This window comes from Vidua macroura, chromosome 20, assembly GCF_024509145.1.
Source record: "Vidua macroura isolate BioBank_ID:100142 chromosome 20, ASM2450914v1, whole genome shotgun sequence".
Lineage (NCBI taxonomy): Eukaryota > Metazoa > Chordata > Aves > Passeriformes > Viduidae > Vidua > Vidua macroura.
Window position 1 is genome coordinate 4,703,844 of NC_071590.1, and position 15,038 is coordinate 4,718,881.

The 15,038-nt window shown below is 47.4% G+C and overlaps 1 protein-coding gene across 2 annotated transcripts in view; it reads left to right on the plus strand.

The window, feature by feature from the left end:
• COL26A1 (collagen type XXVI alpha 1 chain) overlaps positions 1–15,038 on the plus strand; it is a 167,893-nt gene that overhangs the window by 143,544 nt on the left and 9,311 nt on the right. The window contains exons 8-12 of one of the 2 annotated variants that reach the window (XM_053995642.1): positions 275–427; positions 6,577–6,669; positions 8,094–8,155; positions 10,537–10,599; positions 14,237–14,281. In XM_053995642.1, coding sequence (XP_053851617.1) covers positions 275–427; positions 6,577–6,669; positions 8,094–8,155; positions 10,537–10,599; positions 14,237–14,281 — 416 coding nt within the window. The remainder of the gene's footprint in view (positions 1–274; positions 428–6,576; positions 6,670–8,093; positions 8,156–10,536; positions 10,600–14,236; positions 14,282–15,038) is intronic. The other variant, XM_053995643.1, reaches the window with a different exon arrangement.

Genomic DNA, 15,038 nt, shown 5'->3' on the forward strand with positions numbered 1-15,038 from the left:
AGCCTCAGGGAGAGGGGAGATTTCACTCTTCCAGCAATTGGGCTGCTCGAAGACAGCACCTCTGAGCCAAGTCAAGCTCTCTTCTTTGCAGAGGAAGATGCTAAATGAAAAAAAAAAGGAAAATTGGGAAGATGTTTCTATATTCTCCACCCCTCTGATTCCCACAGCTGCAGTTCAGGACAGAAATCCTTTGTCTTCTTGCTGCCTTTTCACATGATAGCATCATTAGCACATCCCCAAAGGCATTAACACATCCTCTCCTGCCTCTGCACAGGGATGTTGGGACCTCAAGGACCAAGAGGACTTCCAGGTGAAACCGGGATCCCGGGTCCCCCAGGTCCTCCAGGGCCACCAGCCACCCCAAGCCTCCCTCTCACCTTCCAGCAAGGGGTTCTCTACTCACTCCAGCCCACAGCTGAAAAAGAAAGTAAGTTCCCTCCTCAGTTCCCTTGTTCTCCTGTGGCATCAGCAGAGTGGGCAGGCACGGGGCAGCTCAGCTCTGCTCCCCCTCCTTGCCAGGCTCTGCCAGGCCCTGGGAGCAGCTGGATGCTCCCAGCATTGTCTGGGTCTCTGGGAAGCTCCTGTTCAAGATGGAACATCTTGGAAGCTACAGGGGGCTCACCTCTCCAAAATGAAGAACAAAGTCCCTGCTCTCCTAAACTGTCAGTGAGAGCAGGGTTTGGAGGATTTTGTTCCTTGTGCCTGTTTTTTTAGGTTCATCACAGCTTTGAGGAGGCAACTTGGTGTCCTGTAAGCTTCCATCAGGAGTGGGAAGAGGGTCTCTGGTGAAATGACAGAGCTCAGGTAGCATCACCTGAGAGAAAGGGCCAGAGGAATCCAGAGTGGCAGATTAGGTGCTGGTGCACCAAGGCTGTGGGGTTGGAGCCCTCTTGGTGCCACTGTTGTGGTGTTGGAGTGTCAGAGCTGCTCAGGAATCAGCAAGGACCAGAGATTTGCAAAGATTTGGAATTATAACAAGGACATCTGTTAAATGTGTCTCCTCCCTGCCCCTGCAGATGCTTCTTCCACCTGTGTTTCTGGTGCATCCACGTTATTCCACATCCACACAAAACACAGAATTATGGACTGGAAAGTCCAGACTGACACCATGATTTATCCCTTCCCTGTACCAGGAGGGCCAGGGTTTCTTTGTGCTTATGCTGATTTAGAAAATAGATTTATTTGATTTGTGCTGTGCAGGGCAAGAAAAGGCTTTCTAGGAAAGGCACATCCTGCACTTGGATTGGAATGCTCTCAGATTTGGGCTTGATTCTCCTGGTCCAGCCCTGTGGAGCTGGCAGGTAATGAGGGAGCAGAGCTCAGCTGTGTCTGCCCTTGGTCTGTAAACTCCTGGAGCCCCAGCTCTGTCAGGTCTCCCACCTCCACTCCCCCAGACCTCAGCTGTGCCTCCTCCCCAGCTCTGCTGCTCCTGTCCAGCTTCAAAGCTCAGTTGTCTTAGTTACAGCCAAGGATTACTAAGTCTCCCCATGTCTGACAGTTATCTCAAGCTCTCCCTTCCCTTCCCTTCCACCCACTCTGCTCTCCAGACTCCTTTTCCCAAAAGTGAACAGATGTATTTTTAATTTAGGGAGAATTTTAACAGCTTGATTTTGTGTTTAGTACTTGGGGTGTAAGGGCAGGATGAATAACTGAGGTTCAATACTAAGATTTTCACAAAATAGACATCAACATGCTGCATTCATCAGCCTGAGAACAAGGAAGTTTTGCATTACAGTTGTCTCACTCCTCTCAGGTCACACATTCTGCCTTTTATTCCAGGTGATCCCTAAGGATGGTTTGGGTGCTGCTGCTGCCCCCTCCTCCAACCACTCTTTGAATTAAACTCTTCCTTGTGATCAGTGGATAAATTAAAAAGTGAATAAAGGCTTTGATTGCACGGCCTCCCCAGCTGATGTGTGAGGAGGGTGAACTCAGTTGTGCCCAAATGGGAAGAGGATAAATGGTGGATAATTATTTCTGTTATCTGTGCCAGCACTGGGCAGCCACATGGACTTGAGAACAGTGAGGAGATGGTGACTGCTCCATTTACATCCCTGGGCATCCCTTGGCTTTCCTCTCTCCATGCCTGTGCATTTCTTGGTTTGCAGAAGGAGTAGCCCAAAACTTTAGGACACTTTTTCTTAATACAAATCCAGTTGCAAGTATCTGTGTCACCACGACAATGTTCTGGCAGTATCAAGTTTATTCTCTTACCATTTTTCCTCTCTGTTGGCTGATTTTGCCTCCCACAGGCTGGTGGAAAGCTGATCTTCTGCCACAGTAAAACTTAGCCTTGTAAATTCTGTTTAGCTTTTTAAAAATATATTTACTTGTTTTGAAAGGAGCACATCTGAAAACTATAAATACAAAATTCCAGCTGCTGACAGCAGAGGGAAGCATATTCCTGCTAATGGGAATGAGATGTGAGGGCTGTATCAGGTTATTGTTATTATACAGAGTTTGGATCTGCCTGAACATGGTTAATGCCTGTGCCTTTATTAATTGCAACAAGTTCCTGTTGGCAATATTTATCCACAGGCAGAAGCCAGAAATGGGGAGACAAATATTTTCTCAGTTTCCCTGTGCTGTGGTAAAAGAAATGGTCCCATTTTTTCCCTCCAGATCAGGTAGCAGAAAAAAATTAAGACAGGATTACTTCATTTCCATCCTGTCTCAACAAATCAAGGCTATAATGGGGGAATTTATCCCTTAGTCAGAAACCTTAGCCCTTGGCCAGAAGCTGAGCTGCTGTTCCCCACTGCTGGGGCTGCTGCTACTGAGATCTCTCATTTTCCCTGCCACTTAAAAATGAGTGATCAGGTACATGGTCTAGAGCCAGCTCAGACCTATTCCTTGTGCTAACATTGGTGATTTCTAGGGAATAGAGAATGCAACTCTCACTCTTCAGGGCTGTTTCCTGCCAGCTCAAAGATCTGCCAAGGACACATGAAATAAAATTAACTTGATTTCATAGAATCATCACTGTTGGAAAAGACCTCCAAGATCAAGTCCAGCCATCAACCCAGCACCACTAAACCATGTCCTCAAGGGCCACAGCCACACATTTTTTAACACTTCCAGGGATGGTGACTTCACCACTCCTGTGGGCAGCCTGAGGGGAGAGCAAAGGGAAACTGAGGCAGAGCAGCTGATGGTGTGCCCAGCATGTCAGTGGTGATGAGGGAGAGGGAAATGTGGAGCAGCATCCCAGCTGCCAGCAAGGCCCTTCCTGAGGAAGGAGAGCAGAGCAGAGGAAGTGAAGGGGAAGGAGAGGGGGAAAGGAATTGAGAAAACTGAGTCCTTTCCAAGTGTGCCCTGAGCTGCCTCTGCTGCTCTGGGTGGGCAGCTTTCACTGGGTCCTTCAGGGCATTTCTGGGCTGTTTCAGGGTGTCTCTGGTGCCTTCCAGAGAACACAGGTGCTCCTACCTGACCAGGCCACACTGGTTTCACTCCTCCTCTTGGCTTGGATAGGGGTTGGAAAGCTCTGGAGCAAATTCAGTATCAAGGTCTTCTCAAATGAAGCATTGTCTGCTGCTTTGGGGTATCCAGGAGCACTGAAACAGAATCCAGCTCTTGAGCCTGGGTCAGTGCAGGAGGTGGCTGAGAAGGGAAGATTCCTGCTACCATCTGATGCTATTTTGTGGCTGCTCTAACAGTCTCCAGCTGCAGAGAGCCCCAGAATGTCCCCATTTAAAAGGAATTTTATAAGGAGATACAAGTTCTTCCTGCTGCTTTACGAGAATATGGAGACAATCCCTTAAAAACATATGAGGGTTGTGCTTTAACACACTTCAGTCCCATTTCATTCCCAGTGTGTTCCATTCAGAGCTGATCCTGGAAGGAAACCTGGCTCTGAGTGAGTCCTGCCTGGCCAGGAAGGAACTGGCACAGTCCTGTGCTGCCCAGGCCAGGCAGGAGCTGCTGAGCCCAGGGGTTGTTGATCAGAGCTCTCTTCTGTGTCACAATCATGGAATCACCTTTCATTAAATAATGTTGAGTCAAATGTCAGGATGGGTGGATTTGTGGGAGTAACTGTCATTGTAATAATGTGCCATTTAGCTGGAATGTTTTGTAACCCAAATCCTTATCCCTGGCTTACCTCCAGCAGAAATTAAACCCTGGTTGTTTGCAGTCCATCCTCTGCCCCTCTCAGTGGATGTGCAGTTGATTTTGTTGATCACTTTAAAAACAAAAGGCTCTGCAACTGTTAATGCCTTCACTGCTGTTTGATGCTCATTTCCCAATTTCGTCTTACTTCCAAGCTGTGATGGATTTTGACATGGTCAAATAAAACTCAAATTAATTGGATTACACACTTCACTGGGGTACCTTTCCTCCTGAACATGAGGAGAGTCTCAGTTGTTTTGTTTCAGGGCTGTGAGGAGTCAAATAAATACCTGTTTGCATTCATGTTTAGGCACAAAATTGGTTCTTAGAGGGATCTGGGTTGGCTCTTGTGCTGTCCTGCTGCCAGGAAGGCATTGCAGAGGTATCCTGTCATCCTTGGCAGTCAAAGCCATTGCACAGTTTCCCCTGGGAACTGCTTTCAAACATCTGCCTTGGAAGTTCTCTCTATCATTGCCAACACTCCAGAAGCTGGGAAGGCTTTGCAGTGTGGCTGCTAAAATTTCTGGAGAGTTCACCTTCTGACCTTTGGGCTGGACTCTGCAGAGTAAGCAAACACCCTTCTGACCTTCCTGGTGTCACTTGGCATTTGCAGTGAGACATTCCCAGCCTTTTCCTGCCCAGGGTTCCCCTGAATTTTACTGTGATGACTTACAGGGATGGGTGGAAGGAAACATGAGTAAGCTTGAGGTCATGGGCAGGAGGAGGTGGACATTATTCCTTTAGGGCAGCCTCCAGCTGTGGAAAATGTGGGATTTTCAGAGGGTTTGCCATCCTGGTGACCAGGAGCCAACATCTTCATCCAGGTCAAACAGGAGATTTATAGTTGGTCCTCCAGCAAAGGGTCAGGACAGAAAGCCTTGGTAGCACCAGGATGTGGGGTTTCCTTGCTTGTTCATTGAATTTTTGCCCCAGGTTTCCACAACTGTCCCAAAGTGTTGTGGGGTGCTCAGATGAAAGGTGCTGCCATACAGGTACCTCCCCAGATTACAGGTGTGCCACAGTACAGGTCCACAGGGAATAGGGTTGTTGAATATGGTTTTGGCATCGCATTAAATACTGAGGGTTGCTTTTTTGTTTATAGTTGTGGGGTTTCTATTCAGCTGGCAGCTGAATAGAAACCTATTGGCTCCAGGCTGAGGGAAGATATGGACAGCTACAGGCTGCTGGGTTTTAGTCCTTACTGGAAAGAACTGAGAAGGATGTGCAAAAGCACAAAACTCCTCCAATTCCTGCTGCTAGCTTTCCCTTCCCTGCTCCACTCCCATTTCTCTCCATGTCCCAGAGCTCAGTGAACCTGCCCAGTTGAACACCTAAAATAATCCTAAATGGCAGGGAAGTTTCCTGAGCACATGGAGGAGGCAGAGCACACCATCCCTGGGCTTTTCTGCATCCTCAGGGCCCCTCTCAGCAGCACCTGCCCAGGTGAGCTGGCTGGGCTGGGGGCTGTGCTGCCAGGGAGGCTCAGCAGGTCCTGGTGCCAGGCAGGAGGGAGCCCCACACCCCTGCTCCACTTGCCAGGCAGCCACCAGCCAGGTGTGTGGTGGGGATGGCGAATTTGGGGTCAGTCATTTCCAGGCAGGATTATACAGGTGGATAAAACACCAAGGTTTTGAGAGAAAGCACAGCTTGTCTGGGGTTCTCAGGGCTGAGGGGAGCAGCTCTGCAGGATGAGGGGTCACAGCCTGTCGTAGTTGAGACAGAGACAATAGAAAGCCACACTCCATTTTCAGAAGGCTTCAAACCTGTGTTTATTATAGCATGCATGCTTTTTATACATTCTTACAAAACTCGTAAGTTTGCATTTCACTCATTGGTCACGAGAGACAAACAAAGTGCTCATTGGAATAGGCAGCTGCAGGTTTCTCTTATTTATCCTTCTTTCCTTCTTGGTTTCTGTGTCAACGACCTTGGTAGAAAATTCTTTCAGGGGTAAACATGGATCCTCTTATCACCCTTCTCTCTGGCTCACAGAAGTCGCTGTCAAACCTCTTCCACAGCAGCTCTTTGAGAGCAAAGGCCAGGTGCTCCAGGAGCCCGGATTTGGCATCCTGCGGCACCGCCGGCCCTCGGCCAGCAACGGGCGCCAGAGGATTTTGGAGAGATCCGGCTGGGCTCGAGTCTAGCTGAGATCCCGGCTGGGCTCGAGTCTAGCTGAGATCCCGGCTGGGCTCGAGTCTACCTGAGATCCCGGCTGGGCTGGACATTAACTGTGATCCCGGCTGGGCTGGACATTAACTGTGATCCCGGCTGGGCTGGACATTAACTGTGATCCTGGCTGGGCTGGACATTAACTGTGATCCCGGCTGGGCTGGACATTAACTGTGATCCTGGCTGGGCTGGACATTAACTGTGATCCTGGCTGGGCTGGACATTAACTGAGATCCCAGCTAGGCTTGAGTCTAGCTGTGATCCCGGCTGGGCTGGACACTGACTGTGCTCTGTCCGCAGATGGAGAAGCCCAGCTGGCCTCCACCGTCATCGACACCATCATGGCAGGACTGCCCGGACCGCGGGGAGCCCCGGGGCCCGTGGGGCCACCAGGTGACAGCCAGGGCTGGGCTGCGGGGCTGGCAGGGCTGGCAGGGCTGGGCTGCAGGGCTGCAGGGCTGCAGGGCGGGAGGATGGGCACAGCCCGTGGGCTGTGGATGGTCCCTGGGTGCCTGCAGGGGAGGGGAGGGGTCCTCACTGGAAGGGTGCCAAGAAGTAACTGGGTTTTTATCTGTTGTTTTACCTTTACACGTTGAGAAAGGGGTTAATTAAAAGCTGTCTTTAAGAGTGGGCTGTCCAGTGATTCCTTCCTGAGAGCAGAGTTCTTCTCCCCTGCTGCAAACCTGTCCTGTCCCTGCACAGCTCCACCAAGCAGGGTCTGGCCCAGATGCTCTGTGATGTCTGTGAAGAGCCAGTTTGAGCAATTCCAGATTTTCACCAGTATAACTGAAATCAGAATCTGAGATGAATTCTGAGATTCACCAGAATCTGTCACTGAAATTCAGTGACAAGCCTTCTCTCTGTGCTGATGAGTGGCTTAAATGATAATATTCCTGCAAACGTCAGCACTTCCCTGTATGATGCATATTTAGGAGTCAACTCCCATTAGTTGCAGAAAAGGCTTCTCCTTTCATTATGAGGGCCTTTCATTTATCCTTCAATTCCTTTATTCTTTGACTTAAGCATTTGTATGGTGCATTAATGATTGAGGCTGATTCAGCTGTACTTTGTGTATAATGTCCACATTGTTTCATCTCAAGGGTTGTGACAACTAAAGCAGAGAGGAGTATTGCTAAGTTCAGGCTAAGCAAATATCCTGTCTCCAATCTGCAGGTATAATTTAACAGCTACTGTTGAGATATAATTATTTTTTCAAAAGGAATGAATCTGTAAGTGACTGTGTGAGACAAGTTGACCTGTTTAGATGGTGCTTAACTCACCCTGGAAGCAGCTCTCCTGTGGTACAGATTTCAAATTAATTTATTGCCACTGCAGTGAGTGAAGACCAAGAGAGAGCTTTGCTTTGCCCCACTCAGCCTCTCCTATCTCTGGCCAAACTCCATCTCCTTCATGTTCATCATCAGCTTTCTGACATCCCAGAGAGACCAAGTGCAGCAGCCCTGGGGCTTCCCTTGCCACCTGAGCCTGTTTCAGGACCAGCACCTGCAGTGCTTCGCTCTCATGGAGCTGTTCCATGGATCTAGTTTAAGTTTTCTCAAAAGTTGCATTTTAAGGAATGGAAATGACATCCTTCCTGCCTATTTTCACCATTTTTTCCCTCCCAGAGCTCTAACATCCCCCTAGGGCATGGGGATGTGTTCTGTCAGGATGGGGGTGTCCAGTAACCCAGTGTTTGATGAAGGGTTCTCACTCACTGGGAGACTCAGCAGAACATGAAAGGAGGTGCATGCCTTTGGAATTTAGGGTTCTTCCTTCTAAGTCTCCTTAACATTGCCTCCAATTATGATTCCCACCAGGGCCACCAGGTGCTTCAGGACCCAAAGGGCCCCCAGGACCCATTGGAGCCCCTGGATCACAAGTAAGGTGCTTTGGTGCTTTGGGGTGAAGGGCAGAGTGGGGGTCCGGGGTGAAGCATCATCCCATGCACAAGGAGGGGGAGTAATCTTAGATCTGCTGTTTTGTTCCCTGTGAAATTCTGTGATTTAATTCCTTTTTCTGTGATTGAATTCCTTTTTCTCATTCTGGATTAGGAGGTTGAAATGGTCGGGGAACTTCCCAGAGTTTCCCTTAATCATAACAACACATCGTGCTGCTGCTGTGTCAAAACAATTCACTGTGGCCTGAGTTGATGCAAAGGATCTGACATGGGCTTTACTAACACAGTGATAGAAAAAACTCTGCATTTCCTGTGGAACGCATAAAAAGAACAAAATGCATCAATGGGAATTCACCATTTCACCAGAGTGAACGTGTTAAGCCTACTTTTCCAGACATAGCACTTTCTGTTCAAGAAAAATATCACAAATTCACATCAGTTTGATTATTTATTGATACAAACATTGTGGAGTGGGGAGATAATAATGGAGTGGGAAAAACTCACTGCAAAGAATTTATGGTAGAAGAAGGGCACAGTACTCACATGGATGGAAAAAGCTGATTAAATGGAAAGAAGTGAAGTCATTAATAGGGAACTGCCAAACTACTCCAAACTGTGGTTGGCTGATACAAAGGGACTCAGTTTTGGGAAGAATATTGCTTAATGTGGAGGTAAAGCAGCAGCATCAAATTTTTCAAAGGAATCCCACATGACTGGAAAGCACAGAGAAAGGTTAAGTAACTTTATAGAGGGATGTAACTCAGATCTGATAAGAGAAGGTTTGGAGCTGAAAATAGAGAAGATTTTCCTTATGTGTTTATTAACCACTTTGAAGAAGCAATGAACAACAGGTTAGGGAAAGTTTGCCAGTGTAGCAGAATCCTTTCAATTAGGAAATACTCTGGAGAACAATGAGAAACTCCAGATAGATACAAACACAGTGAGAGATTTGGCAGCCAAATGACAGATGCAGTTTAACATCATTAAATATAAGGTAATTCACAATTCATAAGTAGATTCTGCAGCAGAGTCTGGCTTTTTGACACGCAGCACACACTGTAAGTCTTTTATTTTTGCACTGTGGAATTCAGTGTTCTTGAGCATCCCTGTCTCAGCACACACTGCTGAGAGCTGTCAGGAGCAAAGGATGCTTATGGACACTTGGATTTTGTCCATGCTGCATGTTTGACATGGGGCCAAGCCTGGTCTGTGCCCTACCTCAGGGTTTGGCAGCCCCAGGGAAGCTCCTAAGCCAGGCCTAAGTCTCTGAATCCTTGGTGGGGAGCTCAGCTGAGCTGGTGGGGCTGGCTGCAGGCAGGGAGCAATGTGCTGCTGGTGAGCACTGCTGGCTCCCAGCTGAAATGGGAGAGGGCTCCCCATTTGCACTTTAAATCACATGTGTGCCACCTCCCTGGGCCACTTCACAGACACTGAGCTCCTCACAGCAATGCTCCTTTCTCTGGGCCTAGAAAACCCATTTCTCTGGGTGCTGATGTGGGGATCTGGGGGGCTAAACCAACCTGGCTTAGCCCTAAACCAGGGCTAACCAGGCTGGCTTAAATCCCCTGTGGCCTGGAGGGGAGCTCCAGACTCACTTCTGCAGCCTCCAAGACAACGTGCAAGACACTTGAGGTGAAAAAAAAAAGCATCTTGTACATAGCTGTGGGGAGAAGGAGAGCTGACAGGCTGAATATAAACAAACAATATTGTTCTCTCTTGGTCTGGTTAATAACTGTGGCTTCTCTGGGTGGGTAAGTTAAGAATTTGGATCGATTTCTGCATAGCAGTTCAATTAGTAGAAATCTGGAGACTGTGCCCTTCTTAGCCATTGGTGACTGCTTTATAGATTTGTTCAACCCAGGGAGTAAAATTATTAGCAGAGATTGGGCTTAATTTCAAAATTGTTTATTAGGGTGAGTGAATAGCTTCAAAATAATTTCCACTACAAAATCCAATTAATTTCAGGTATGTGTGCTTGCTCCTGCCACCCACTGAGGCAATTAAGAAGTAGGGGGAAGCAGTGGGGATTTTTAAGCTAAGCATACTACCTGTATATTAATTTCTTCTTGGTAACTGAGAACAAGAACTGTCCTGTCATACTGACCCTGAAAAAATGTTACATCAGGGGCCTGCAGTGCATTAAAAGACCCAAATAGAGGGTTCTGCAGAAAGTACAGGGCTTGGGATATCTGCAAACAGAGCTCCTGTTGTATTTGCTTGAGGGAAAAAGAGAATCCAGCCCAATTGCTTAATGGGTGTATGAGGTTTTCAGGAGTTGAGGATCACTGGGAAATGTATTCACTACACCTACACAAAGGTTGCACAGTAGAAATTAATTCCTTCTCATTCTGCATCTCTTCTAGGGCTTGCCAGGATCTCCAGGACAGCCTGGACCAAAAGGATCCAAAGGAGACCGAGGAGAGAGAGTAAGGTTTTGCAGGCACAGGGAGATTCCCACAGCATTTGGGGGCTGTGGAATTATACACAGCACAGGTCTCACAGACTCAGTGGAGCTACAGACACCACCAACTTTAAATGCAGAGTTTCTGGCGTTTCTGCAGGAACCAAGATGAGGGTTTCCTGTACAGAGAAAGAGTTGAATTCCTTGCAAAGTCAGGTATTTCCCAAAGAGATTAGCAGATTTGCTAACTTAGATTTGCTACCCCAAAGAGGTAGCAAAGACATGGTGTATAAAGGCTGTGGAGACCAACTTTCCTCCACGAGCCAAAGCTGTTTAGTTTGGAGTGTTTTGAGAGGTCTGACTGAACTCTTCCTTCTGTGGCACTAAGGCTTTAAAAACTCACCAGGTTTTCCTGAACCAAAGTCATTCCCTGGGTCTAATGATGTTCTTAACATATTTGGAATACTGAAGTCATGTTCTTAATGTTTATGTGCCTCAGTCCTTAGTGGGTTGCCCAGCGCTGATAACTAAATAGAGAACAAAAAGTCTGTTTGAATGTTATTTCCAAACTGGTGAAGTTTAGGAGCTACCAGAGAAATGTCTAACAAGGGTATAAATGTGTCAGATTCCCAGCCCAGCATTCAAGCACTGGGAAGGGTTTGAAAGGGGCATTTGGGCCTTTGGCTGCTTCTGTCCAGCTGAATTGCCAAAAGGTCATGGTCTTTGACATCTCTGGGTGAGTCTAGGAGCACAAAATCACTTGGGAGTGGAGTGGGTGGAACAGGATCATCAGCCCTTAGGTCTGAAATGGGCACCATGGGCTGTGGAGAGCCACTGAGACCCCATTGTGGAGAGAGCCAAAGGAGGGGACAGAGACAAGGAGGAAAACATTGGTTGGGAGCTCTGCAGTGGTGGATGTCTGCATGGCTGCAGTGGTGGCTGCAGTGCCACAGCTGTGGGAGACAAGCTCCCTTTCCTTCCAAGTGCCATTTTCCTGTGCCACAGATGGGGGTGAATGGGGGCTGCAGGTGTGTGATTCCCCCATGACAGAGCCTCCTCTGCATTCCTGCTCCCCTTCCAATCCAGCAGACCAGAGGGATGCCTGAAGGAGCCAGGACAGGGAAATGCACATCAGTGAACTCCAGTGTGCTGACTTCTCAAATTCCTGGGAATAACCAGCAGCAGACAAACTGCTCCTCTGTCCAGACTGTGCAAGGTGCTTGTTTCACCCCTCCTGAGGAGTCAGGAGCAGCAGATATCTGAGGGTGGGGCACATCTGCCTTTGGAAATCTCTGTTATAGTTTGGGTTTGGGTGCTTGGTCCTGTTCTTATGTAAGAAATCACTTGCACTTCCCTGAAAGACAGAGTGACTGTTGGTCATTTTTTGTGACACTTTCCTTGTGCAGCTCAGCCAGTTTGGACATGACTTGGCTTTACAAAAAGATTGCAGACTGCTGGACTTCTGGGACTAGAATTCAAGATTCTGGTAGAGAGCAAAACCTGAACTGATGAGATGGATGCACAGATTACCCACTGCCTCTCATTGCCATTCAATCTTTATTTTCAGCTAAAAAAAATAGAAGGGCATGGTGTGTGACAAAGTGTCACATTTCCATCCAGGAAACTGATAAAACTCTTCCTCAATGATTTATTTAACATTTTGCTGTAGTTTGTGGTCGACCATATTACTAATATTAATACTAATATACCATATTGCTACTACATATTACTACTACACTTGTTTTGAAACAAAATCTTGTTCCATTGTGTCCATTCACTCCTGATAGATCCCTTAGAATTTGGTTTTTTTCCCTCCTTGCTAAGGATTTAGAATTGTAACTCTCCTCTTAGGTTTGGGACAAATGAGATTTTCAAATATCGAAATAATCTTGATAAATAGAAAAAAAACCCTGTATTTCCTGATAGTGTGGAAAGTGAAGCTGACAGCTTTTTCTGTTAGAATTTCTGTAGGATGCTCTGTGTGCTTTTTGTCTTTTGTGAGTGTGGCTTTGAATGCTGGTTTTGACAACTACATGCTGCAATTTTGGGTTTGGTGGATAAAAATGAGGGCTCGAGCAGAGGAGCTGTGCAGCTGCAAAGAAAAGCAGAGGAGGGGGAGGTTTTACAACATCTACTGAGATTTGAGAAAATGTTATACATTCTTCCTGCTTAATCTTGGAGAGAGCAGATGTGGGAGAGACCTGCAGCAGTCAGAGCACAGCCCCTGGATGGCTCAGCTCTGTGTGCTGCTCACGCTCAGCCTCTGCTCATCCCAAGCACTGCCAGCCAGGGAGGCTCCCCAGCATCTCCAGGCACTCTTCAGAGCAACAGCCAGGGAGGCCTGGGATAAAAGATATTGCCAACATCCAGCCTAAATATCCTTTGATCCCCTTTAAGCTGATAACATCCTTTCTGTTCCTCCTGGACATGGAGCACAGGCTGTTTATGTATTTTCAGGCTGTTGTTGTGCTCCTCTCTGAGATTTTTCCTCCTGCCTGTGCTTTTTCATGAGCTTTGCTCCCTCCAGTGCAGAATCCAAGTATTTCCCTTTGAAGATAATGGGAGCACCTGACAGACTGGGCCTTTCTCCCAGAGCTCTCCTTGTCCATAGGGGCCTTTTGCTGCTGCTGGCAAGGCATTCCATAGGTATTCATTCCATGGGAATGTTCTGTAGGTGCCCCTTGGTTTTATACAAATTTGATGGACACAAACCCAGCAGCTCTCCTCTTCCACTGCAGAAATCTGTCACCATCTATGTAGGTTTTTTAGGGGGGAAAAAGGATTGGTTTGTTGCTGTGTATGTTTACAGGAGAAGAGCCAGGGGAAATAGGTGGCTGTTTCATTAATGGATTTCTATAAATGCTTTTACATTTTGCCTCTTCTTCCCAAGCTCCTGCTTTCTCACTAAATAACCTGTAACTGCTCTCCTGGTCAGGGATTTTGCCCTGCCCCAGCTGCTCCAGCATGGGAACACTGTGGAGGAAAACAGGGGGAAAAATGTGCAGTTCAACAGTATTTCATCCTGCCCCAAACCAACACATACTAGTTCAAACTGTTTCTCTTAAAGAAAAAAAAAAAAAAATTAAAAAAAAGAACAAAAACCCCTCACTGAGAACAATGTGAAAATTAGCACAGCAGGAGAAAGAAACAAACCAACCAAAATATTGTACCTATGTTTTGATCAGGAGCTGTGGGGTGTGTGGAGCAGGAGCAGATTAAATCAGTGCTTGGTGGGAGTCCTGGGCTCTGTTCTGGCTGGGGCAGCAGCAGCCCATCACTTCTACCAGAGAGAAGAATGCAGTGTCTTTGTAAGGAACAAATCTCCAGCCAAATTCCTTCCTGGTATAATGTAACTGACTGCTGGAAAGTTCAAAAAACCTGCTAATCGTCTTACAGAGGGGGCACTGAGCTCAGGAGCTCTGTATCCAACCCAGCTCCTCCAGAGCCTGATGGGATTTGGAGCTGATACTTGACAGAAAACCATAACCCCCTTTTGCTGTCTCTAAGTGATAATGTCAAGGGAGAGGAATTTTTTTTTTTACACATTATCCCAAGTGTAAGGTTTTTTCATTAAGCCATCTTAATTCCACTAGTAAAAATTACACTGTGCTCTTGTCAAGTGGCAAAGGATCTTCTAATGACACTGCCTTTATTTCCAACAGGGGCAAGCAGGTCTGCCTGGAGAGAGGGGCATTAAGGGACTGCCTGTAAGTGCTGCACTCCTGGGTGGGTGCCAGGCTCAGGTGGGGTTGGTGCCTGGCACTGTAGGTGCCACTGGCTGGCCTGGAGCTGCTTCAGAGCTGAGCTCTGCTGGCTCCAGCTCAGACATTTGTTCCATAGATACTCTCACCTTAAAGAATCCCTCTGCAAATGAAACATGCCCTGGTGTAAAGCACGGTGCTGACGTGACCAGGGGGCATCAGGGGAGCTGTGCTGAGCCTGCAGATCCCCCTGGCCAGAGCTGGGCACACACAGGAGCTCCTGGCACCACCAGAGCCCAAAGGTGGGCACAGTTAAACAGCTCAAAGTCCATCAGCTGCTCACAACTCCCTCCTGCACCTCAGCTGGCCAAGCTGAGCTTGAAACCCTGTATTGAGGTTAAGAGATGTCTCCAAATGATTTTTGGCAATGCCTGAACAGATGCACAGAGGATATGTCTGCACATATGGCCATTGGAAACAAACCAATGGTGATGAAGGTTGGCTGACAGAGATCTAGTGGAGAAAATTGGGTTTTTTTCTTTTCCAGAGAAGCCCCAGAGCCTCTGGGAGGGGTCTCATCTCTCTTCCTTGGTTCCACCTCATCATTTCCTAAAATTCACACAGCCTTTTGTTTGGTCCTTCCTCCTGTGCTCACCTCTGCTTTGCAAATGTCTCAGGGATGTCCAACAAGTTTGAGGAGCCCAAGCCTTTCCACTCTATTTTAGATTGTTAATTATGTTTTGTGTTTAGCTTAGAGTGGTTT